The following is a 27,855-nucleotide window of genomic DNA, read 5'->3' as shown; positions in this document are numbered from 1 at the left end:
CACCTAGCATCCAATATTTCTGCTGAGTTTATCGGCACATTCTTCTTGCTACCATCGTGACCCCTGACGCAGGCGCTGTGCAACGAAATATGGCCCATGTCGGGTCTTTTTGAAGACTGTCTTCATATCAACCATTGTTCCAGTTTCGCCTCCACTTATCCCCAGTCTGGAGCAGCACACTGTTTCCATTGGGTGGCAATTACCACCCTAGCTGCTGTCACCCCCAACTGAAAGTGTCCTCCCCCTAATCGAGCTCAGGATAATTCTAGAAAAAGGTACTAACATTTATGCAGGAAATATACGCATATACTAGAATCCTGACATTTATATATTTATGTATATATTTATATATTTATATAAAGGTGTATGATTAAAGAACTGTGTCCCCATTTTTAAGGCCCCTGGTGCTGTTTTTACTGTTGTTTGGACCCCCTTTTGTACTTTGCTCCCTCTCTCTGCTGTACCGTTATACTACTTCCATTTGCACACACCTAGATATTCAATGTCAGTGCCCAAAATTGGGGCATAAAGCCGATGGCAACTAAAAAAAATCATTCACAGCTAATGACTGAATATTTACTCTAAAGTTTTCAACTGAAAATTCACATAAATGTAGGAGCTTCGAAGTTAGGCCTGCCATTCATAAGCTTAGATTTGAGCCTAGCTTAAGTAACTGGTTCTGAAAATCAGTGCTAAGCTCCCAACTTTTTTCCCCATTTTGCCCCTACTTTTTAGGTTCCGAAATTTAGAAATATGTTGAAATTTTTAGAATAAATTTAGGCACTCAGCCCTAACAAATTTTCAAAGAGGCCAATTTAGGAACTGAACTCTCAAAGTTAGGAGCCTAAATTCTTGAAAACTGCCACCATACACAGTCCTTTATGTTATGTAACTTTCCATCTTTTCAGGAGTTAGAAGTATATAAATTAAGATGGGAGACTTAGAATGAACAGCAGTGAATGAAAAGTTCCATATACTTGGCATTTCAGAGACTTGGTGGAAAGAAAATAATAAATGAAACACCGTCCAGTCAATGTTTAACTGGCAGTGGTGAGCATTTTTTTATCATTGCTGACCACTGTTGGCTAATTTAGACCCAGATATTCAATGCCAGACTATGTCCATGGACCGACATGTTATGTGGGTATGGCCTGCATTCAGTGCAGTACCTGTATACCTGGGCAAAGTTAGGACTCCTATGTAAGTAGTCCTATGTGGGCACTGGTATTACATATTGCTGGTGTCTGCATACTTCTGAGATTACGCTGGCACTGTCCGGACAATGCCCAGTTAAGTGTCGCTGAATATCCTCTCCTGAGATGCTCTTCATGATTTACCCAGGTCAGTGGCGTTCCTAGGGGGGGCTGACACCCGGGGCGGATCGCCGATGCGCCCCGCCCCCCAGGTGCAGCGCCCCCCGGAACAGCGCAACACTCCACCCCCCCGGCGAAAGAACCCTCGATCCCCCGGCGAAAAGAACCCCCTCCCCGGGTGCACACCGCTGGGGGATGGGGGGTGCCGCGCGCCTGCTGGCTCTTCGTTGTCATGCTCCCTCTGCCCCGGAACAGGAAGTAACCTGTTCCGGGGCAAAGGGAGCATGAAAACGAAGAGCCGACAGGCGCACAGCACCCCCCCAGCAGCGTGCACCCGGGGCAGACCGCCCCCACCGCCCCCCCTTTGGTATGCCACTGACCCAGGTAGAAGCCTCTCCTGCCCAGATAAAACATTTTGAAAATCGGGCTCCGTTGTACCAGGGTGCAAATTAAGCTTACTTTTTATTCAAGTTTTCACATTTCCACACATGACAAAATGTAAAACTTAACATGCAGTGGGTGCATGTTTCTTCAATATAATCATCTAATCTTAAAGTCAAACCCATAGAAATGCCCCACCATCTCCCTGTCCCCCCCATCCTACCCCTCTAACCCTAGTACCTCACTCTTCCCAACCCTCCCCCTTTAAACCCCACCACCCCATATGGTTAAGTCCATACATTCCTTAGTATTCCCATATTACTATGCCCTTGTTGGAAACAGCACCAGCTTCGGTTAAATAGTCCAAGTTTACATTTGCACTCTGCCGTCAGTCGATACATATCAACCATTGTTCCAGTTTCGCTACCACTTATCCCCAGTCTGGAGCAGCTCACTGTTTCCATTGGGTGGAAATTACCACCCTAGCCGCTGTCACCCCCAACTGAAAGTGTCCTCCCCCTAATCGAACCCAGGATAATTCTAGAAAGAAGGCACTAATATTTATGCAGGAAATATACGCATATACTAGAATCCTGACATTTATTTTATTTGCAAAACTTTCTATACCGCTCTAGCTGACGGGCAGAACAGAACAATGTACAGACTAACAACAGAAAACAAGAAAGGAACTCCATCAATATATAGGAAAGGAAAGCAGTCAAGCTAAGACAGGTAATGCTAAGAAAAGAAGGCAAGAGGGGGAATGTCAAGCACACATAGAAGGAAAACAGGGATAAGTAGGTTGAACTGGTACTTTCAATCAGACTGTTTCCCTAGATTTTCAGCTCAACTTTAAAGGCCTTGAAAGAAGAACTGCTACAGAGGGAGAGACTGTTCCAAATGTGAGGTGCAAGAAAAAAGAAAGCGCTATGACGTATAGATTCTAAATAGGCACATTTAGGACAGGGCAGAACCAAACGGTGATTATCCAGGGAACGGAGAATTCTGTAGAGGCAGCAGTAAGGAATGGTTAAACAAGAGAGGTAATCAGGGATGCCTGGTCTGAAGGCCTTAAAGATGATAATAGTGATTTTATAAATAATTCATTGCTCAACGGGAAACCAATGATTCGGTATGGGTGAGGTATGTATGTATGTATGTGTGCACAGAAGTACATTAATGCCAAAAATCTGGCTACACATTATTCTGTAAATATTTGCATAGGTTGCATAATGCATGTTTGACAGGTGGGTGTACACAGGGGCGGAGCCTAGGTGAGACTCACACTTATGCATATAATTAATAGAATATTATCTGGTGTGATGCTTGGTGGAAAAGTCTGTGAATCCTTATAGAGACTTTTAATTTTATTGGGAAAGTATGGGGTAAGGTCAATTCCGGCCAAATGTGACTAAGAAGAGTGGTTCTGTTATGGGATTTGCAGTTAACTGTTTACTATTTTAAATAGCTCCTTGGTTGAATTTACCACCAGGTCATAGTGGAGGCTCTTGAAAAAAATCTTAAAATCCTCTGTGGTGCCTATAAAGGGTAGATATTCAACTGGTGGCATTGAGCCAGTGTTATCCCAGGATATTCAATGCCAAGCAATGTCCAGAGACACCGGCATTGAATATCCAGGTTTATGCGGCTAGCTATCTCTTATATGGTTAAGTGCGATATTCAGCACTTAGGGGCCCTTTTACAAAGTGCCGGTAAGCCCACGCTAACTCGGAACTACCGCCGGCCCGGGTACAGTAAGGTATGTTTCAGTTCCTGGAGGGTTTACAATTACAAAACAAAAAAAAAAGGAGTTTATTTATTTATTTTGATGATCATTTACACCCCACCTTTTGCCGCAGTTTTGCAGCCTCAAAGCGGCTTACAATGAACCATTAAAATAAATGCAATGAGAACTCAAAGATAACTCATTGCATTTATTTTAATGGTTCATTGTAAGCCACTTTGATAAAATGTGAAATTAATAAAGAAAGTTAAATTAAATGCAATGAGAACTGAGAGGGTAGAAGGAACAGAGAGATAAAGGAAGGGAATATAAATACAATCTTAAACCAAATAAATAGGTAGGCAGGGCGATAGAGGGCAAGCTGTTAGGGAAGGGAATATGTCCAAATGACTTCAGTTTGGTTGGCTTACTGCAGTGGAGTCACTGGGAGAGCCAGCAGGGTAGGCTTTTCGGAATAACATGGTCTTCGGTGATTTCCGGAATGTCGGATGATCTGCAATGGTTAAAGTGGGATTTGAACCTGGATCTCTTGAGGGCCCTTTTACTAAGGCACGTACAATGTGCGTCAAAATAGAACTACCGCGTGCCCCGGGCAGTAATTCTAATTTTTATGTGCTTCTGATACACACGTCGTAAAATATTTTTTATCTTCTGCCTCGCGGCGCTAACCAGGCAGTAATCGGCAGTGTACGCATGTTGACGATTACCGCTCGGTTAACACATCGGACCTTACCGCTAAGTGAATGGGTGGCGGTAAGGTCTCAGACCCAAAACAAATGCGCGCCAATTTTTATTTTCCTGTATGTCCATTTTTGGCCCCCAAAAAAGGCCTTTTTTGCAGGTGCGCTGAAAAACCTGCGCACGTCCAAAACATGCGCCTACATTAGTGCAGGCCATTTTTCAGCACGCTTTAGTAAAAGGACCCCTTGGTTTATAGTCCATTGCACATAACCACTAGGCTGCCCCTCTGCTCTGCGTTCTGTGTGGCCATTTTCTAAGAATGCTGCCATACAAATGTCCGTGTGCCTTGTTTTCCCCGTTCATAATTTGGAAGTTAAAGTTTATAAAATGGCTGCTCGTGCTGGATGTCTCTAGCACACATATATGTGAGGTGGACGTCCATTTTGGTACATTCTGATGTGGATGCCCCTATTCTGATTTGGATGCAGTGGCTTAGCTACGTGGGGCCACAGGGGCCTGGGCCCCCCAAATTTCCTCTGGGCTCCTGATTTTCCTGGCGGGGGTCCCCATCCCCCGCCAGCTGAAACTTTCGTCCAGCACCAGTCTCCGGCGCCGCCACCACGTTGCCTGCCCTGCTCTCTCTTCCCCTTACGTCTTGCACACTCCTTTTAGTGAAACTGAGCATGCTCAATTTCACTAAAAGGAGCGTGCAAGACGTAAGGGGAAGAGAGAGCAGGGCAGGCAATGCGGCGGCGCCGGAGACCTGCGCTGGACGAAGACTTTAGCTAGCAGGAGTTGGGGACCCCCACCAGCCAAGGCATTTGCAGTGGCAGTGGGTGAGGAGTAGTGCGGTGGGGAGGGAGGCGGCGAGGCGGCAGACCAAAATGCCCTTCCCCCTCACCTTGGGCTCTGGCTCCTTCCCACTGCAAGGTCTGGCTACGCCCCTGCTGGATGTCCTTATGAAAATGCCCTTTCATGTTACAATGTAAACAGAGAAAGTAGACTGGCCTTCTAAAAGTGGCTTTTACAAGGAAGACACTCTAAAATCAGATGTCTTCGTTTTCTACTAACACCAAAGAGCACGGCTTATTCCAGCAGTATTTCTTAAGTTTCTTAAATGCAAAAATGTATTAAGATTCTCAAATTCTCTATCATTCAGTGCTCTGAATCATACTTCTTCCATTCTCAACCACAAGTAAATATGTTATGTTCTGAGGGCTCCCAAAGGTGAATAAAAGGCTGAAGGTTAATGAAAGGTATATGTGTATTTGAGTGAATATGTTTTTGTGTTCATGTTGCTGAGTTAAGATGAGTGAATTAATGGAATATTTGTAACGGCTCCTCTTCTTGCATAGTTTGAATACCTTTTCCAGGGCATTCCAAATTTCTCATGAATGTGCACTTTTATAACAGTAGGTATTTGGCATTTTTACATTTGCTTTCCAGATGCCAAAAAATAATTCAGGTGGATCAAGTTTAATGAATAAACCTGATGATTATTTGCTAACATGGTATTATTTCCCCTGTTACTTTGATTTTATTTGCCTACTTAAAAATGAGGTGGTGACATTGTGGTGGCCTTCAACAGGTTTGTAGAGCATAGATGCTGAGCTAAAATGGATAGCAGTACAGTGTAGAATACATGAAATAAATGGCCCCGGTAACCTTGATTCCAACCATTTCCGAGTATTTTCAAGATAGGATAAATGGGCAGCCCCATTTTAGACAGGTCGTAGAAGTAGGAATTGAGACATGTAGACAGTGCCTTTCAGGTTTCACCAGTATTATTGAAGAGAATCTGTCAACATAGAACCTGCTCTAGGAGAAATGGGTGTTTGCCATGTGTGTGCAGCAGAAACATCCATTTTAGAAAACTAAAAGTATATAATACCGACTGGTTCAAAGCCTGTACATAATAGGTTAAGTGCTGGCGACGAAAATGGTAGGGGGTTTGTGTTGGAAGATGTATAAGGAGAGACATGAGGATCTGAACATGTACACCCTGGAGAAAAGGAGAGACGGGGGTGATATGATACAGACATTCAAATATTTGAAAGGTATTCATTTACAAACAAACCTTTTCCAGAGACAGGAAGGTGATAGAACTAGAGGATATGAACTGAGGTTGCCGGGGGGGGGGGGGGGGGGGAACCTCAGGAATAATATCAGGAAGTACTTTTTCACGGAGAGGGTGGTAGATACCTGGAATGCCCTCCCATGGGAGCTGGTGGGGATGAAAACGGTAACAAAATTTAAAAAATACATAGGATAACTACAAACTAATCCTGTATAGAAGGCGTGGAACTAAACAAGCTTAGCAGTAATTAGATTGCAACGCCAGTAATTGGGAAGCAAAGCCAGTGCCGGACAGACTTCTACAGTCTATGTCCCGGAAATAGCAAGGACAAATCAAGATCAAGTATATGTATGTAGTATCTCATCATACATTATACTATAAGTTTATCTTGTTGGGTAGACTGGATGGACAATACAGGTCTTTATCTGCCATCATCTACTATGTTACTGTGCTACTATTTAAATCCCAGCGCCTAAATTAGGCATGGATCTCCTTTATTCTGTAACACACTGTGCACAAATCGCAGGAACACCCCTGATCCACCTATACCCATCCCATGGCCACACCCCCTTTTCCGAGCTACACATTAAATTTACAATCAGATCCTGGCACCTAAAGATGAACTTGTTATTTTAAATGAATACATGTAGCACCAATAATTGATTATTAGCTCCCAATTATCAGCATTAAATGGCTCATTTGGCAATTAAATTGCCACGCAAATTGGCCACGTGCCCAAATTTGTGTGTGCAATTTTAGTGACACAAACAGAATTAGGTCAATAAGGGCTTGTCTACGCTCTTATAGAATGCTATCATAAGGCCACGCTATCGGTGTAGACAATTCCATTTTCACTTCAGTTAACTTGGCTGGGAATTGTCTGGCAAAGGTGAGGATAAACTGCTGTCTTTGTATTCCCCAAGTTTCAAGATGGTGGAGGGCTATCCCTTAAACTGCTATCTAAAGAAAGTTTGCTTAATATCTTGGCTTCTGCTGAACCAAGTGGCTCCCCTCTAAGAGTTCTTTGCTAGTTTAATTAAGGAAGGAAAAGAGTCTACTACAACCATTACTGTCTACTGTCAACTATTCATTAAGGGGCCCTTTTACTAAAAGGTTGCATGGCAACCCGGAACTACATCTGGCCCAACGTGGCCATTTCCGGTACTACATAATTCTGTAATTTCTAACACGGTGCTAACTCGGCAGTAATCAGGCAGCTGCCTGGCCTACTGCCAGGTTACCACAGGAGTCCACACATCCACATCAATGATCCTTGGTAAAAGGACCCCTAGGTGAGCATTTTTCTCAGCCAAATTAAAATGAGGAGTGATTGGCCCAATAAGAAAATCAGCTTTGCTGACCCTGAGGATTTCAATTTCCTCCCTGACGTTCTGAAAAAAAAAAAATGGAAAGAGCAGTATCATTTCAATTGAATGGTTATTTGAAAGTGGATGAGGTTTTGACTCTGGGGTAATCAGGTTTTCAGGAAGAATTCAGCAATGAAACTGCTCCACAATCTCTGATACATTATCTATAAATGTCTAGACACTGAATAGGATTATGCTGTGTCCCTTCTGGACTTTTAAGCAGCCTTTGATATTGAGGATTTTGATATACTGCTAGAGAGGTGAGCAGAACACAATGTCAGAGGTAAATTCTTTGTTATGGAATGGTGTTCCTGCTTCTTAATAAAAGCTTTGCATTGCCTATATTGGGAAAGTAATTTTCAACCTGTGATCAAATTATTACATAAGAACACAAGAATAGTCATATTGGGTCAGACCAATGGTCCATCTAGTCCAGTATCCCATTCCCAGCAGAGAATTAGGGTGATTCCTTCTACAAATACGCAATGGTTCAAGGCGTAAAGTACACATATTTTATATTTTCTACTGCGTGGCGCTTACCCAGCAGTAAATGGCAGAGGACATGGGCTGCGTGCCTACCCCAGGTAGTGCGTGAGACCTTACCACTAAGTCAGTTGGTGGCGGTAAGGTCTCAGGCTGAAAATGAACACATGCTGGTTTTTATTTTGCCACACATCCATTTTCTGGCACCTTAAAAATCCCTTTTAACAGGACGCGGCAAAAACTGGCCCGGCGCACACCCAAAAGACACACTTGCACTGCCGTAGGCCACTTTTGCTGCAGCTTAATAAAAGGGCCCCTTAGATTGTGAGCCCTCCAGGGACAGGGAAATACCCAGCGTACCTGAATGTAACTCACCTTGAGCTGAAAAAGGTGTGAGCAAAATCCAAAAAAATAAAAATTTAAAACTTCCTGACAGAAATTTTGACTAGAAAGATCAAGATCAAAATAAATAGTTTCTTCAAAGCTGAGAAAAAAAAAGATTGCATTTGCTCTGCAGTAACTGATTTACCAGATTGATAATGTTTTTCATGCTATCTTACAAAATGTTCAGCTGTCTCCACTGGCTTCGTTAAGATAGTCCCATTCTGATTGTTGAGAGCCTTTAAGATAATTAACCAAAATTCCGCCTGCCTGTTCATGCCAGCGTAATAAACAGAATGCTGAGAAAGCAACTGAATACCAGCTCTAACGCTGAGAGCTTTATTAAACTGAAATTTCAATTTTCCCATGCAGAGCAGGTTACTTTCCAGAGGCTCCAAATTTGTTCTCCATTTGCTTAACATTCATGCTCAACCATGAGAGCTCAGCCTTCTGTTGTTTATTTCTAAGAACAGAAAAAGTAATAATTTCTTCACATATATAAGCTTAAAACATGTACCAAATAGTCTTCAAAGAAACATCATACTATTTGAATAATATTCCTGTGTCCCACTGGCCATGCTTCTATGGAATGTTTCATCCTTCAATAAATCTGCATTGAAACATCATCCTCTGGACTCATGTGACATCTATACTCATGGTAATACAAGTGTAATCCCCTGGTAAATTGGGATTTTGATGGCGTGTATGGGGGATTACTAGAACTATTGTAAGGAGCTCTCCAGGTTCACTGGGGGGAAGGATAGTGTTAATGGAAGAACCCAGCCCTAACGGGAGTATTTATGGGAAAGTTGCTGTGGAAAATGTTAGTGGGATTAGATGGATACTAGATGCAGGGCTGGTATTAGACATTCAGACCCAGATGATCAAAAGCCCTGCGCTGTTCCAAACAGCGCTCTAAAATAGCACTGGAACAGCACGGGGCGCTATGATCAGAGATAATGTATGCAAATTTAAGCAGCGCAATTATCTCTGATCATGGGGTAGAAGTGCGGGCGAATTGTGCCGAGCGAATCCTCCCGCACTTGTTTTACAGGTCTGAGCTGTCAAAAGCCCAAACCTGTCAAACACAGGGGCTGGAGGTCCATGGGACCACCAGGCCATGACTACCCCTGCCCTGAGCAATAGGGGCTGGAGGTCCGGCGGACCTCCGGTTCCCCTGATGATCTCATCCCCCCAGGTTCAGGGAGGGCTGGAGATCCGGTGGGTCTCCAGCCCCCCCACCCCAAACCCCCAGAAAATGGTCCCTGGTGGTCCAGTGGCCACTGGTCAACCCCCCCCTCCCAGTGAGCGACAGGGGGGCTGGAGGTCCAGCGGACTTCCAGCCCACCCCAACTCCCCCCCCCCCCAGTGTTCTCTGTCGAATTCCTGGTGGTCCAACATTAAAAAAAAAACCCTCCCGGCCCCCCTACCTTTTAGTTGGAGGAGCCATTTTAGTTGGTCTGTAGCCATTTTGCAGCGGCATCATCCCATGGAAGAGGAGGGAGGCAGGCTACCTCCCTCCTCCAACTAAGGTAGGGGGCCGGGAGGGGGTTCTTTTTTACGCTGGACCACCAGGGATTCGACAGAGAACACTGGGGGGGGGGGGGAGTTGGGGTGGGCTGGAATGGATTTAGACCGGAGCATTAGAACCTTGGCATAGGGCGATAGGTTTGTGACTGCTATGTGTCTAACAGGGCTCCGATGAACTCCAGTTGTTGAACTGGGAGCAGATAGTACGTGGGGTAGTTTAAAACAAACTCTAGTAGCTCCAGCACCTGAATAGTTCACCGCATTAACTCCTAAGAACTGTCCTTCGATTTAGTCTTCACCAGCCTATTGTCCAGGTAGGGAAATACATGGACTCCCAGTATGCATAGTGACACTACAACTACCACTAGACACTTGCTAAAAACCCTGGAAGCTGACATGAGGCCAAATGGCAACATGTAGTACTGGAAGTGACATGTTCCTACTCGAAATCTGAGAGAATTCCTGTGTCATGGAAGTATTGGGATATGACTATAGGCATCCCTTAAGTACACAAAGTATAGCCAATCTTTTTCCTGAATCAATGGGAGAAGGGTGCCCAGGGAAACCATCCTGAGCTTTTCTTTGACCAGGAATTTGTTCAGGGCTGCTCTTAGGTCTAGGATGGGACGCACCCCCCCTGTTTTCTTTGGCACAAGGAAGTACCTGGAATAGAATCCCTTTCCTTCTTCCCCTGGTGGAATGGGCTCAACCACATGGGCCTTTAGAAGGGCATAAGAGTTCCTCTGCAAGTATCTCCTTGTGATGACAGCTGAAGTGATGCCAGACACTGAGGGAGGGGGGGGGGGGGCTGGGCTAAGAATAGGGGGCCCGGGCCCTTGAGGCTCCCCCCTCATGTCTACACCCTTGAGTACTAGACAATGATAATCAAACATTTTCCTATAATATAGTCATAAACTCCAACCATGTCTTCTTAAATTCATTCTACAAGCAAGTATTTAGTTTTCTAGTTAAGGGACCGTCCTTATTGTTAATTTGTACAGCGCTGCGTAACCCTAGTAGCGCTCTAGAAATGTTAAGTAGTAGTAGTAGTAGTAGCTTTGGCTGGCGGGGGTTGGGGACCCCCGCCAGCCAAACCAGGGGCACAGATGAAATTTGCAGGGGCCCAGGCCCCTGTACCTACATCCCTGGTGTAAGGGCCTATATGAATCCAGCATGTTCCAAATTGGCATTACCACCCGGCTACTATGTGCCCCAGACAGTAATTCAAAACCAATGTGTAGACGGTTAATGTGGGAGGCATGACAGACACGCTCTAGCCTAATCCCTTTAGAAATTAAGAGCTCTCTGAAACACACCCGCTCAAATTACCAAACCAAATTACCATCCCTATCCTCCCCTTACCCCTCTCCCAGTACTTACCAGGTACCTCATTATGGGTAGTAAGCAGCAGGAGAAACATTCTATTAGCTTTTGCTCCAGCTGTTCCCACTTCAGCAAAGAGCCCTTTTACAAAGGTGTGTAAGGCAGGGGCGTAGCCAGACCTCACGGTAGGGAGGGGGCCAGAGCCTGAGGTTGGGGGCACATTTTGAGTGCCACCCCACCACCTCGCCTCCTTGCCGCTTCCCCTCACCGCTTCGTCGCTCCCCCCCCCCCCCCAGCAAAAACAAATACCTTTGCTGGAGACCGGCGCTGAAGAACCATCCAGAACGTCTTATCTTCCGCCTTAACCGATATACTCATATCACCCCTCTCCTCAAGTCACTTCACTGGCTCCCAATCAGATACCGCATACAGTTCAAGCTTCTCTTACTCACCTACAAATGCACTCGATCTGCGGCCCCTCCGTACCTCTCTACCCTCATCTCCCCTTACGTCCCTACCCGTAACCTCTGCTCTCAAGACAAATCCCTCCTTTCAGTACCCTTCTCCACCACCTCCAACTCCAGGCTCTGTCCCTTCTGTCTCGCCTCACCCCATGCCTGGAACAAACTCCCTGAGCCCATACGCCGTGCCCCCTCCCTACCCATCTTCAAATCAATGCTCAAAGCCCACCTCTTCAACGTCGCTTTCGGCACCTAACCATTGTACCTCTATCCAGGAAATCTAGACTGCCTCAATCTTGATTGACTGTACTTTTTGTCCTATCTACCCCAACTTGACATTTCGTCCTTTAGATTGTAAGCTCTTCCGAGCAGGGACCGTCCTTATTGTTAATTTGTACAGCGCTGCGTAACCCTAGTAGCGCTCTAGAAATGTTAAGTAGTAGTAGTAGTAGTAGCTTTGGCTGGCGGGGGTTGGGGACCCCCGCCAGCCAAACCAGGGGCACAGATGAAATTTGCAGGGGCCCAGGCCCCTGTACCTACATCCCTGGTGTAAGGGCCTATATGAATCCAGCATGTTCCAAATTGGCATTACCACCCGGCTACTATGTGCCCCAGACAGTAATTCTAAACTTGGCGTGCTGAAAACATGCGGTAGAAAATATTTTCTATTTTCTACCATGTGACACTTACCCAGCGGTAAATGACAGTGGATGCGTGCAGCCTGGGCAGCACATGAAACCTTACCGCTAAGTCAATGGGTGGTGGTAAAATTTCAGGCAAAAAATGGACGCGCTCTTGTTTTTATTTTATCACACATCCATTTTCCAGCCCCTTTAAAAAAGGCTCTTTTTCCAGGATGTGGCAAAAACTTGCCCAGCACACGCCCAAAAGATGCGCTCGTACTGTCGCCAGGCCACTTTTTGCCACAGCTTAGTAAAAGGGCTCCTTAGTTGTATCTCACGATACTATCCATAGGGGTTAAGCTGCAAAATAGGGGATACTTCTAGCACAAGGGGCTGTGGACATCATTTTTCAAGCAGTAGCTGGATCTTGTTCTTCATTATACACTAGAGATACTCTTCTACATATTAGGAAGGATTGCAAGTAGATGTGGGAACTGGGACTTTGATTTACATTAAAGGATCTTGGATTGCAGTTGAGCTGCAGGTGGATTCCATTAAATAAGGGACAGTGGATCAAGGAGTAAAGGGGGAGGGGAATTCAATCTGTACTGGGATCAGGGATGAGAGGTGGGTCTACTGGAATCCTCACATTTAGAATATTTTTTAAAAGATCATAGATAGGTGTATCCTGGAGGGGCACTCATTTGTTTTAACAGATCAGGAATGGGGGCTATTTTCTTGAGCACTGCCTACCAAGGTCTTTAAAAGGTAGTGGGCCCAAGTCATACTCTACTATCTTTACTGGGGCTGCAAAAGTCAATGTTCCTTGCTGCAACAACACAAAAGAAATTGGTTGCAGGATTTACTAGTGTGTTTGCACAGACTTACTGCATGTTAGTGAATCCCACGGTGGATTTTCCTACAGTAAAACAGTGCAAAAACATACTATGTTAACTGCAGGTTAGTAAACGGATTCTATACACTTTCGAGCAGGGAAGCATCTACGGTATCTAAATGTAACGTGTTTTGAGTTTAGAGTTGGAAATGCACTTAAGTAAATATAAACCCAAATCCAAATACAGAATGTACTCCAAAGAATTTTGATATACCGTGAGACCTCCACATAAATGTATCTGCCACAGGTATGCTACATAGGTATTTCATGCTATCAGATGCATTTCTCCAGGGGAGGTGAGGAAAACAGCTTGTGTTGAAATGTTGTCAAGCACACATCGTTAGATAGCATAAACTAACTTGTAGACTGGGAACATCCTTCCTATGAAACAAATAAAATTTAACTCACCACTATAGTAGCCAGGATAGGTACCTGAAAAATCCATTTAAAAAGACCGGCACTCAGATCCCAACACCTAGAAGGAGATTATGAACCAAACAATGATTATTACTCATAGAAAGGACATCATCTCAGAAATGTGACAACTTTATTGTTTTGTGGCTATATAAAGTATACAAGACCAAGGGCCATCAAGTCTATTATCCTGTTTACAATAATGGTCGATTCAGATTCTTAGGAAGCGCCCAACAGATATCAACAAGTATATTTGCTTACCGCAGCTAAGCACAAGGACCCTGTAGTAAGCTGTTGCTTCTAAATCCAAAACACACACACACACACACATACACACACACACACACGCATACACACAGATTCCCACACTCACAAACACAAAAAGCAAAACAAATGGGGGGAAGAAAGCTAAAGGAAATCTTGGTTTCATAAAGAGGATTGGTTCACCAGGTAAAAGGATCCAATTGTCTTTCTTTGAAAGTATTTGTTATGACAATTTATCAGTTTTGATTTGTTTTGGTGGTATTTATTTTAAAATATGTTTATTAATCTAAAAATATTTTTATGTTTTAAAATACCACAACAAAGGAAAAGTATGAGCAGTCTCAAACAATAGCACAAACAGCAAAAAGACTGCTTCAACCACAATCAAAGTGTCTCTAAATTACTTATACCAAAATTAAACATAAAATTATAAATGTGTTCAATTAACATTGAAGAATTATAAACACAATAATTTTCTTTAACTAATTTTCTAAAGAGGGGAAGCATCAGCTCTAGAGGTGTTGTGTATCTTTGGTTTTTAGGCCTCATCACAAGCCTCTAACTTACACACCCTTTCTCACCATCACTTGCTTCCCCCACAGAAAAATGAAACCACTACTACTTTTAATGTACTTAATTCACATACTAAAATCTAATATCCACAATAACAAAAGACAAAAAATGATCTACACAAAAATATGGAGGCTTGTGATTGGATATTCCATGAGGCCTAATAACCAAAGATAAACACCACCTCAAGATCTGATGCTTCCTCTCTTTAGAAAATTATTGTGTTTATAATTCTAAATATTCAAAGTTAATTGAACATATTTGTAATTGTGTAAGTTTAATTGTCATTTAGAGGGGCATAATCGAACGAGGACAACCATCTCTAAGGGCGCCCATCTCTAAGAACGTCCGGTGAAGGGGCGGGGAAACCCATATTATTGAAACAAGATGGGCGTCCATCTTTCGTTTCACTAAAACGGTCGGGGACGCCCAAATCTCAACATTTGGTCGACCTTAGAGATGGTCGACCTAAATGTTGAGATGGTCAACCTTAGAGATGGTCGTCCTCGGTTTTCGGAGATAATGGAAACCGAGGACACCCATCTCAGAAACAACCAAATCCAAGCCATTTGGTCATGGGAGGAGCCAGCATTCGTAGTGCACTGGTCCCCTTGACATGCCAGGACACCAACCGGGCACCCTAGAGGGCACTGCAGTGGACTTCACAAATTGCTCCCAGGTGCATAGCTCCCATACCTTGGGTGCTGAGCCCCTCAAACCCCTCCCCCAAAACCCACTCCCCACAACTGTACAACACTACCATAGCCCTAAGGGCTGAAGGGGCCACCTACATGTGGGTACAGTGGGTTTCGGGTGGGTTTTGAAGGGCTCCCATTTACCACCACAAGTGTAACAGGTAGGGGGGAGGGGCCTGGGTCCGCCTGGCTGAAGTGCACTGCACCCACTGAAACTGCTCCACGGACAAGCATGCTGCTGTCAGAAAGCTGGGTATGACATTTGAAGCTGACATAAAGGCTGGCAAACAAACATTTTTAAAGTTTTTTTTTAGGGTGGGAGGGGGTTGGTGACCACTGGGGGAGTAAGGGGAGGTCATCCCCAATTCCCTCCGGTGGTCATCTGGTCAGTTCGGACACCTTTTTGAGGCTTGGTCGCAAGAAAAAATGGACCAAGCAAAGTCGGCCAAGTGCTCGTCAGGGACGCCCTTCTTTTTTCCATTATAGTCTGAGGACGCCCATCTGTTAAGCATGCCTCAGTCCTGCCTTTGCTACGCCTCTGACACGCCCCTGAGAACTTTGGTCGTCCTCGCGACGGAAAGCAGTTGAGGGCACCCAAAATCTTCTTTTGATTATGGCAATTCGGGCGACCCTGAGAGGACGCCCATCTCCCGATTTGTGTCGGAAGATGGGCGCCTTTCTCTTTCGAAAATAAGCCTGTTAGGGTCTCTTTTATCAAACCGCACTAGTGGTTCCCACATGGCAATGCCGACGGAGTCCATCCAAAGTGAATGGGCTTTGTCAGCATTACCGCATTGGGAGCCACTAGAGCGGCTTGATAAAAGAGGCCTTAGAGAAACTTTGATTGTAGTTGACATCTTTTTGATTTTTGTTTTATTTTAAAACAATAGCATACCTCTTTTAGGGGCTCTTTTACTAAGGCGCGCCTAAAAGTGGCCTGCGCTGGTGTAGGCGCATGTTTCGGATCCACGCAGGTCCATTTTTCAGCGTGCCTGGAAAAAAAGGCATTTTTTGTGTGGCCGCAAAATGGACGTGCAGCAAAATTAAAACCAGCGCGCGTCCATTTTTGGCTTGAGACCTTACTGCCACCCATTGACTTAGCAGTAAGGTCTCATGCGCTAACTGGGCGGTAAGCGTCAGTGCACTTAAACCTCTGATTACTGCTGAGTAAGCGCCATGCAGTAGAAAATAGAAAATATTTTCTACTGCGTTTGGATGTGCTTCAAAAATGGAATTACCGCCTGGGGCACGCAATAGCTGGGCAGTAGTTCCAATTTGGCGCGTGTTGGATGTGCATAGGTGCCTACATGCCTTAGTAAAAGGGCCCCTTAACCAACAGTTGTTCAAAGCGATTTACAAAATAAAAGAAATACAATGGGCCCGATTATTCAGCTCTATTTAGCCACCCAGGAACAGCTCCTGACCAGTTAAATAGCGCTTAGCTAGCTAACTGCTAGTCTTCAGTGCGAGATAACCGGTTATCTCCGCTGTGTATTAGCACTTACCTGGGGATTCTATATATCGCGCCTAGAGATCCACACCAAAATTCAAGCAAATTCTATAACAATGTGCGTAGCTTAATTGGCTTAACAAGCTAATGAGCAACAGGCAATAATGAGCACTAATTGGCAGTGATTAGAATTTAGGTGCACAACTAGCTAAGTGTAGTCTGTAACGACATGCGCCAAACTTCTAACGCTTGCAGGTAAAAGGGGCGTGGTTATGGGCAGGGAAATGAGCATTTCATGGGTGCTCCGAAATTTACGCACGTAGTTATAGAATATGGTCCACTGTGCATAAATCTACATGTCGGGATTTACACCACGTTTTCACTGGTGTAAATGGATGCACCTGGTTTTAGGCGCTGAAATATCAACTAGGTGCCGATTATAGAATACGCTTAGTTGGCACTGATTGCAGCGCCAATTTTTTTAGGTACCACATATAGAATCTCCCCCTTAGCTGCTAGCCACTAACTAGCTATCAGGCTCATTTTCAAAAGAGATAGACGTCCAAAAAGTGACATAAGTCAACAATTGGACGTTTATCTCACAGGTGCTCCAAATGACCAGATGACCACTGGAGGGACTTGGGGATTACCTCCCCTTACTCCCCCAAATCACAAAACATTTTTCCAAACAACACTTTCAAAAGGAAAAGATAGACTTTTTTTTTGCAGAAAATGAGCTTTCCTGTTCTGATTGTGGACATTTTAGAAAAAACGTCCAAATTCAGACTTAGATGTCATATTCAAAAATGCCCCTTGTGCATTTGACTTGCCCAAAGTCACAAGGAGCAGCAGTGGGAATTGAACCCATGTTGCCAGGATCAAAGACTACTGCACTAACCATTAAACCACTCCTCCTCTGTTTTGGACATCTTGCATTTGGACGTCTTTTATTCGAAAATGACCCAAAACAAAGGACGTCCAAATCACAAAGATGTCCAAATTGTAGGACATCCATAGTATTTTCAAACACAAAACATAGACGTCCATCTTTTTCGAAAATGACCTTCTTTCCTGTTCGGAATTTGGACGCCTTTGTAAAACATCCAAATTCTGATTTAGAAGTTTCTTTCGAAAATGCTCCTCCACATCACGCACCTTAGCCGGTTAAGTATGAATATTCAGCACTAACTGACTAAGTTTAGCGGTTAAGATACTTGGCATTAATAGGCCTATCTTTAACCACTAAGCACTTAACCGCTTACTGCTGAGTATCAGCTTAACTGGTTAAGTTGCAGCGGAGAAAACCGAGACCAGATATTCAATGTCACTCACTGGACACGGCCCGGCATTCAATATCCGGGGTCAACGCCGCTGCCTGCTGAATATCAGGGAGGGAATAAAATTTATTAGTGCAATATGTAGGAGCATATATTTTTAGAATTATTTTTATTTTATTTTGGCTCTTATATAAACCACTCAGAGCAATGTTTGATAGACAATCAATATATGTAATGCCTAAAACAATAAGTTGTCCTTTTACTAAGGTGCGCTAATGGATTTAGTGCACACTTAATGATCAGCACATACGAAGGGCCCTGTTTACTAAGGTGTACTAGCGTTTTTAGCACACTCTAAAATTTAGCTTGCGCTAATGCTAGCGACACCCATATATTCCTATGGGTGTCTCTAGCATTAGCATGTGCTAATATTTAGCGTGTGCTAAAAATAATAGTGCGCCTACAACGCAACTTAGTAAACAGGGCCCTAAATGTCGTGCAGCCCATTGTATACCTATGGGCTGCATGGAACTTAATACACACGAATTCATTAGCGTGCGCTAAATCTGTCCGTGCATCTTAGTAAAAGGACCCCTAAATAACTTTACTAAATATTACCTTTTAATTCATAAGAGCCATTTTACTAATGAGTGCTTAATGTGAGAAAAAAAAGCTTAGCGTAAAACACATTAAAATGTGTTGCAGAAATTTGCCTATCAGCGCACTCTAATTGCGTGATATTTAAATTTTTTTGTTATTTTTTGGGAGGTGGTGTGTCAGGGGCGGGGAATGGGCAGCATGTTATCCAAGTGGCATGTTTGCATTAGGCAAAAAGCCCTAATTTTGGTCCGCTTTAAAAAATTAGCTTAGTGCACAGGAAAATCCTGCATTAAGCCCTTTTTAAAGATGTTTTTTAGTAAAAGGGCCCCTAAGAAATCTATGAACACACAAAATTTACACATGCAAAAAGAGGAACAAATGTAATAACTTACTCAGTATCTGCATAAGCAGCCCTCATACTGGCCCATAATGTAACAAATAGAACTGGAATTACTGGAGAGAAGAGAAAAGTAAATAATGATGAAATCAAAAGTGATGATCTATGCCAATGTTATGACGGTGAAATATTCAAAAAAGTTATGGAAGGGACTTAGGCAGCTGATGTAATTAGTGGACTTTTTGTTTTCTTTCAGACAAATGTTGTGCTTGTGAAAGATTCCACTTTAACAGAGGAAACCAGTAAAAACAATCAGGAAAAGGAAAGACACAAAGAAGAAAACAGCTAAGACAGGAGGATACAAGAAAACAGAAGCAGCAGAGGTAGAATAATGAATCTAAGAAAAAAGGAGGAGGGAGTGTGTGAAAGGAGACTGAGAAAAGATCAGGCTTTATGTAGGAGCACAGTTTGATGTAGTGGTGAAATGGGAAACCCCTGTTTCATTACCACAGCATGTATGTCTGTTTCTCTCCCCCTCCGCATTTTTCTGTCCACTCCTGCTCAGTTCTCTAACCCACCCATTGGTAACTCCTAACCCGCCATATTCACCCTCTTTTCCCACCCTTAATACTTGATGATTACCCTTGTTTTTTACTCCTCTCTCTTCTCACCCCACTTTGATCCCTAATCCCAACTCTGTCCTCTCAACTTACTCATCTTTTTTCAACCCATCTGTCACTCCTTCCTCCCTCTCTCTCTCCCTCTCTATCTAATATTTATCTACGAACACTTACACTGTTCTGGTTCTTCTAACATACACACAGCCAGTACAAGATGCAAAAGAGGTAGTAGGCCTAGGTTTTGAAATCCTCTGACCCCTTTTATCACTAGTAACCTCTCATGAATCAGCTCTATCACTCTTCTTTTTCCCTTCTCCTCCTAGCAGCAGCCCACAGACTCTTAACTTTGCTTCCCCCCCCCCCCCCCCAAGGCACCACCTTCTGTATCCCACCAGTGGCCTCATGGGAACCCAGTGCACATTTCTCATTCTCCATCTGCTATACAATCAATGGTGATTGTCCAATAGATTGTTTCATATAGCTGGTTTGACTGCTCTGTGCTCCTGCCCCAAGTGACTAGGGCTGGAAAACTGTCACACTGACCTAAAGATTGCCCCAAACTATTCAAGCCAGATATGTTGAAGGAACATGTTTATGGTTTATTAAACTTAATATACCCTCTTCTTGGACACATAACAAAATGGTTTACAATAAAATACATATTTAGAAAAAGAAAGGGACACAATAACATAAATAGGACAGTGGAAAGGGAAATCAATTAATCAAAGATCAAACAGAAAAACCTAAAAAGGCCAAAAGAATCGGTCATTCCTAATGTATAGAAGGTCATCATCCTGGTGGAAACACCTCAATCCAGCCCTTCACCAAAGGAAGCAAGAATCAAAATTAAGTGATTTCAAAAGACTGCTGAAGGGAGAGTCTAGATACAACTAACACAATTAGTAAAGGAAAAGCAAATGGAGACAGACAGGATACCTCCTACAATTTTATAGGGTTAAAGAAAAACGTGCTGGTGCAACCTGTTCATTGGCCCACAGATGGCAGGTGGTGCTGCGAAGGACTGAAAAAGGGTAGATATACCCTGTCACAGAGATATGGGCAAGGAACTATTGGTTAGGGTGAAATGAATGGATTCACTACTAAAGATCAGGAGCATTTATCCAAGAGCGGAATTCAGTAAATGGTGCTGAATTCTAACCAACTACAGAGGTGAGTTAACATGCATAAAATTGTGTTTATTAGTAGACAGAAAAATCAATGACAGCAACATTTTCTAAAACCAATAAAATACATTTTCAAAAATGCCTGATTCAATTGTTTACACAAAAAGGAGTCTGCAATACTCACACAAATATTGATAGACTTAACACAGATCTGTGTTTTGGTGATAAACGCCTGCCTCAAGAGTCGAAGTTAGGAGCTGTTAAGGTCCACCCTAAGTGCCAGTTCTATAAAGGTCACTTATCACTAAGCAACCGTCATAGAACAGCACTTAGAGCGGATTCCCATGCCCAGTTTTGCGTGTGAGGACTTATGCCTGCTGAAATCTTACCAGATTGGCACCCAATCTATGGAAACTGGGCACATAAATGACCCTATTCAATAACACTGGGCCTAAAGTTTTGAATGCCCCTGACCTTCCCATGTACCTCCCCTGGCCATGCCCCCTTCCAGTTGCACGCACTACAATTTAGGCATGCGCTGTTATAGAATGGCACATCGGCAGATGTGTGCAGAAGTTCTAATTACTGCTAATCAACTTCAACATTCATTGCTAATGGGTCATTATCTAATTACTTTGCACACACATATGGAATCCACACTCAAATTTGGGTGACCTTTATAGCATCTGCTGCCCAAGACAATTTCCTTCAGTGAGTGACCTGGGATTTATATCTGGGGAGACTTCTGGAATAAAAGACTTAACGCCCTGTTTACTAAGGTGCTCTAGCATTTTTAGAGCATGAAAAAAATTAGAATGCGCTAATGCTAGAGACACCCACATAGGTGTCTGTAGTGTTAGCACGTGCTAAAAACATTAGCGCCTACAGTGCGGCTTAGTCAACAGGGCTCTAAGATTAAAATAAGCAAGTAGACTCACAGATAAGTTGAGCAACCTGAGCATGGATACTAACACAATTTACTGGGATGTAAAATGAGTATCATAACAGAATGTAGTGGTGCGTAGAGCGCACTCTATGATGAGGGGATGTTAGTCCATTGCCACAGGATACAGCCCTGGGGCTATTTCTATTCAGAGATCTCATAAATGAATGCTGCAGAAAGGTTTCTGACTTGAATGACATTTCAGAGGGGTTGAAAAATGAGATTTAAGGAAGTTTGAAAAAAACAGGCAAAAATGAAATAACTAAAAAATATCATGCAAAAGAGTGCAGTCATATTTTTATTTATGTATTAGGATTTATTAATGGACTTTATGAAGAGGTGATGTACAGCAGGTACAGTTTTTTTGCTTTCAATTGTAAAATGATCAAATACAATCAATGAGGTAAACTTGGAAATAGCAAATTGAAACCTAGTAATAGGACTAACATGATACAGTGTTAGAAGTATAAACATTTAATAGCACTGTAGAAAGATCATATAAATGTCAGTACAATATAAATGGAAAAAACATTGAAATAACATAGATATAATATGATGCCAGCATAATACCAATGAAACACCTAATAGGCACATATTAGAACATTCGAAAAACAGAGATATGATGCTAATGCTGTTGGAACAATATAGTTAAACATCTTATTATGTAGCTGAGGTGGCAAATGAAACTGAGATATATAGATGGGGACAAGAAGGATTGTACAAAGCCATTTGGGAGAAATAGATGGATGCCTAAAGGGAAGACAAATGATATGTACAGTTGAGTAAGAGGAGGAATTGGTCTAAATGACAGAGGGGGTCTTTTACTAAGGCAATCTCACGTTTTTAGTGCGCGCTAAAAATAGGCGCGTGCTAAACTTCCGAGTCGCCAATGTGTTCCTATGGGCGTCTCTAACGTTTAGCGCCTTAGTAAAAGACCCCCCCAGAGAGAGCAGCAAGCTAGTCCAGGTGAGGACTGAGTGGATAGTCAGTTACCACACGTATTAAAGGCTTGGGAGAAGAGCCAGGCTTTCACCTGCTTCCTGAAGTAGAGGTAGTCTCGTGTTATAAGTAGCCCCTCTGGGAGTAAATTCCGGAGCATGGGGGCTACTCCTGAGAAGGCTCACTGGCAGGTATCACATCGTACACTTTCTTTTGATGGAGGTACAGATAATGATGCTCCTTGAGAGCACCATACAGACCTCAAAGGTGTGTAGAGGGCTAACTTATTCTCTAAGGGCATCTTTTCCTAAGGCGCGCTCACGTTTTTAGCGCGCGCTAAAATTGTGGGTGTGCTAAATGTTAGAGATGCCCATAAGAATACATTGGCATCTCTTTAGCGCACACCAAAAACATGAGCGCGCCTTAGGAAAAGACCCTCTAAGTACTCTGTCCCACTGTGTCTGAAGACCTTGAAAATCAAATATTGATTTTTAAATTTAGCTCGGTAAGGTACCGGTAGCCAGTGTAGTTTTTGCATTCACAGCATTCTGAGGGGCCCTTTTACAAAGCAGTGGTAAGGCTACTGCGCATATAGCACAGGCCAAATTGACACTACTGCCCAGTTAGCAGGACCACCCGGCGGTAATTTCAAAGTTGGCGCGCGCTGTTTCCCACGGAAGAAAATATTTTTCTATTTTTTACCGTGAGGGTCGTTCCCAGCGATAATCAACAGCGCTGCCACGTTGGCGTGTGCTGCATAAGTACCATGCGTGTAGCACGTGAACCCTTACCACTAGGTCAATGGGTGTTGGTAAGGGCTCAGCAGTATATAGCGTGCACTACCTTTAATTCTAGCACACAGCCATTTACTGCCCTCATTAAAAAAAAAAAAACCCTTTTCCCAGCCGCAGTAAAAAAAATGGCCCAGCGGGCGCCAAAAACACGCGCCCACACTACCACAGGCTGCTTTTTACTGCGGCTTAGTAAAAGGACCCCTGAATTAGTTGAAGCCGGTGCAAACTCTTTTTTTGATTTGACCAGTGTACAAGGTATAACATTAATCCTGGCGTCAGACTCGTCTTTTCAATATATGGAGAGAGATTTCATAGTTGCCACTGGTGATAGAACAATTGTTAAAAGTTGTTTGAATTTGCAGGATTAAAGTAATTGATGAGTCTAGCAGTATCCCAGGATTTCTGATCTGTGATTTCAGAGGGCGTTCCTATCTACCAAAAGCTACTTTGAATTCTTATGTGTAGAGTATAGAAACCCAGGAAAATTGAAATGAGGATGTTCTATCACTGTATTCCATCAAAGACAGGAGGGAGCTCAACACGATTTAATTTATCTGAAAATTATGGTGAAACATGAGCAATTTTTTTGTTTTACTGTAGTTTAGTAAGATGACCTCTTATGGGGTAGTTGCTAAGCTATATTAAAATTCAGTTTTATAACAGCACAATTTACCATGTGAACCCACTAACCAGTGTAACCTTGGTACTGTTGGTTAGTGACTCACATAGTAAATTGAATTTTGCGTTGCTGTAGCAGGGAACATTGTGCAATCCTGGCCACAGCACTACAAAGAATGAGATTCCAACATCAGACCCGCTAGCTTTTTAAAGCGCTGCTGTAGATTTCATTAACTCCTCTCACCACACTGACAGCCCTGCTCACAGCTTCCCAGACATATCACTCTGGGCTCTGAAATTACAATCCATCGCTTACTATATTAAATCTGAAAGGTCAATTTACTGCACATTAGTTGCACAAATTACCATGTGTAACTACAAGGCCACTGAATTAACTGCTGAGGGCATTTCTAGGATCTGCAAAAGCAGTTAACATAGAGAGAAAAGAAAAGCAAAAAAACCTTGTCCTGCCTGGTAGGTGTATGACAGATAGTGTACATGCACTTAACACCACCTATTGAGGTAGTCTAAAATGATCTGCGTTAACAGTTGTAGTCTGTTAACATGCACGTTATCGTATGTTATCTGCATGGTGCAGTCTAAGCCCATTCCCAGTCTCTTTCCAAGTTATGCATTTACAAGGGAGTTTTATAAACTAGACACAAACACACGTTACGCTGATAAAACGGCATCACTAGGTAGAATTGATTATGCAGTAAATTTTTATGTTTGGCATGTAATTATTATGAATGGTTGTCTAACAAATTTGGTGTTTTATCATTTTAAGAATGGCTGTTTTAGTTTGCTTCCCTATCAATTTGATGGAGTTCTTTTATGTTTTTTATTACTAATTTTATACTAATATGTAACTACAATTTGAAATGGTATAGTAAAATTGATAAACGATAAACAATAAATGTTTAGCATTCTAGCATTTACACACTTATATAAGCACTCACACATATGTAAATGTTGCCTAAGTGTTATTCTGCAAATACCTGTCTAACTTACATGGAGGGGCATTTTCGAAGTGATGTCTAAATCCGACTTAGGACGTTTTGCTGAAAACGTCCAAAATTCAATTGCCGAACATAGCGATTTTTAAACCATAAAAATGTTTATCTTTTTGTTTTGAAAATGGCTGTTTGGTAGATGTTTTTGTGCTCAGTGATATTTACATGTGTCAATTGAGTATACATGCAGTGGTGTGCTGGAGCAGGCTCTCACAGGCTCGCAAGAGCCGGTTGTTAAGTTTTTAAGAATTTTGGGAGCCAGTTGTTAAAGTAGGGCCCTCCATGGCTACTTTAACAACTGGCTCCCAAAATGAGGGCTTGGGCCCCCTGCTGAATTATCTTTTATTTTGCTAGTGGGGATGCTGAGCCCCGCCAGCCAAGTAAATAGACTACTGCTGCTCCCCGCTCCTTGTTTCCAGCTCTGGGCAGCAGGCTGGGACTTCTCGAGCATGTGAGAGAAGTTCCAGCATGCTGCTCAGAGCAAGACGTTGGGAGTGATGGCAGTCCATTTATTGGCTGCCAGCAAAGGTATGCCTAGTTTGCTTGAACGTAGGGAGGGAGGAGAGAGAGGCACGTGTTGCTACCCCACCCCCGGCCACCCCTGGCCCTTCCAACTGCAGAGCTGGCTACATCCGGAGAAAAAGCCTGTTGTTAAAAATTTACCAGCACACCCCTGTATACATGTATATAGCAATTTTAGAAAGCTGCTCTTTTATTTGGGGATGGACAGGATACAGACATTTCACACAGGAATTTTCTGGGTGTGGTTTAGGTGGGCTGAAAAGCAACCGACAGGTCAGCGTAAAGAAACCCCCCCACGTATATATCAACAGTCAACGCCAAGGAGTAGGGGTGGACCAAGGAATCTTGTCAGTCGGTGGTTGATTGAAGTAACTTTATTTAGCACCAAATATGTATCTGAGGCATATACATATTTGGTGCTAAAGTTACTTCAAACATGCTTGTTAGCAATTGCACCACGGCTATCAAATCAAAAGATGATACTTAATCCATCAAAAACACTAGCATGCTGGATTACTGGCACTTTACTGATGCCTTCCATACCACTCATGTTGTTTAATTCTGTCATAACTCCAGTGAGGTCCTTTTGTTATTTAAGATGAAATTAAATAAAGAAAAAACTCAATGCCTAGTCCTCTCGTCTCAATACTCCCCATCTCTCCCAGCTACCCTCAATACCCCAGATGTAATCATCCCCATCTCCATCTCCAGTAGTTTAAAGATCCTTGGAGTTACAATAGATAGTCATCTATCCTTCGATAACTATGCTAAGCTGATCACAAAGAAAATGTTTAATATGATGTGGATCCTGAAGCGAGTGAAATCCTATCTTCCATTGAACACTTTCTGGAACCTGGTTCAATCCACAGTCATCACTCAGGTTGATTATTGCAACAGTGTTTTCCTTGGATGTAAATCCCAAGTCCTGAAAAGTCTCCAGACTGCCCAGAACATGGCAGCCAGACTTATATTTGGAAAGTCAAGATTTGAAAGCGCCTCACCCCTTCGAGAAAGGCTTCACTGGCTCCCCATCAAAGAGAGAATATACTTCAAGGTCCATACAATGATCCATAAGATCATATCAGGAGAATCCCCCAGTTATATGAACAACCTGATTGACCTCCCAATTAGAAATAGAACAATGTCATTGTGAACATACCTCAATCTACACCTCCCAAACTGCAAAGGTGTCAAGTACAAAACATACTATGCATCCAGTTTCTCCTTTCTGGGTAGTCAACTTTGGAATGCTCTCCCAAGACCCATCGAAGCTATTAATAACTATTTACCTTTCAGGAAAATGTTAAAGTCCCATTTTTTCAAGCAAGTTTACCCTAATGGACCAGCTTAATTCCACCAGATTTTTATTTTTATTTATTTGTGGCATTTATACCCCGCTCTTTCCCGCTCAATAGCAGGTTCAGTGCGGCTTACAAAGTATAGTACATAGAGATAATACAAAGTATGGTACAAAGTATCAAGGAGATAATACAAAGTATGGTACAAAGTATCATGGACATAACACATTTATAAAGAGTGGGACAATAGTATGCGATGTGGGGAAAGGATTGGAGTGTGGGTATTGTTTGTGGTGTGGGTTAGGTCCGAGACTTTGTAGGGTCATTTGGGTAGGCTTGTTTGAATAGGTAAGTCTTCAGCAGCTTTCGGAAGGGTAGGTGTTCGCTGGTTTTTCGGATATGTCGAGGTAAGGCGTTCCAGAGTTGGCTGCCTATAACAGAGAAGTTGATTCCACCAGATCACCAACGATACTCCTGCTAAGCCGTCGACGCTTACTCTGACCCCAATGTTATACTCTATCCCTCATCTTCTTCCCTCCATCCTTTACCATTTCCCTCCCATTCTCCTTCCCTTTCACCTGTCATATCCTTGTCTACTTTCCCTATTCTAGTTCATTACGTTCTTTTCACATATCCTTTGTAATGCCTTTCATAAAGTAAGTAGTTATGATCATCACAATTTATTAATACTGTTCCTACATTTCCTTGTTTTTACTGTATTCTTTACGATGTAAGATGCTTTCTTTTACTATGTAAGCCGCACTGGACCTGCTGTATGTGGGAAAGTGCGGGGTACAAATGAAATAAATAAATATTTAGGAGCTCTGTTTGATTCTAAATTATCCTTTCAAAATCAGGTATCTTCAGTGGTTAAAAAGGTTTTTGGTTTTGGCTTTGTTGTATTTGTTCTATTAGCTTTTAGACTTTCAATCCCTACATACATTAATACACACCTTTGTTATCACACGTATTGATTATTGTAACATAGTATTATGTGGGATTCCTGCTTTCCTTCTTCGTCGGGTCCAAATGTTACAAAATTCAGCTGCTTGTTTGTTATGCCGTGCTAAACGTTATGATCATGTCACCCCTCTGTTTATCCAACTATATTGGTTTCC

The 27,855-nt window shown here is 42.9% G+C and overlaps 1 protein-coding gene across 2 annotated transcripts in view; it reads right to left on the bottom strand.

Moving 5' to 3' along the window:
* The window catches only part of PTH1R (parathyroid hormone 1 receptor), a 436,123-nt gene that overhangs the window by 21,403 nt on the left and 386,865 nt on the right, over positions 1 to 27,855 (bottom strand). For both annotated transcript variants that reach the window (XM_030197196.1, XM_030197205.1), the window contains 2 exons: positions 18,922 to 18,982; positions 13,668 to 13,734 (listed from right to left, as the gene is read on the bottom strand). In XM_030197196.1, the coding sequence (XP_030053056.1) occupies positions 13,668 to 13,734; positions 18,922 to 18,982 (128 nt within the window). The remainder of the gene's footprint in view (positions 1 to 13,667; positions 13,735 to 18,921; positions 18,983 to 27,855) is intronic.

The sequence above is a fragment of the Microcaecilia unicolor genome, chromosome 1 (genome assembly GCF_901765095.1).
Source record: "Microcaecilia unicolor chromosome 1, aMicUni1.1, whole genome shotgun sequence".
NCBI lineage: Eukaryota > Metazoa > Chordata > Amphibia > Gymnophiona > Siphonopidae > Microcaecilia > Microcaecilia unicolor.
Note: the sequence above shows the minus strand (reverse complement) of the source record. Positions and strands in the feature narration are given on the sequence as shown.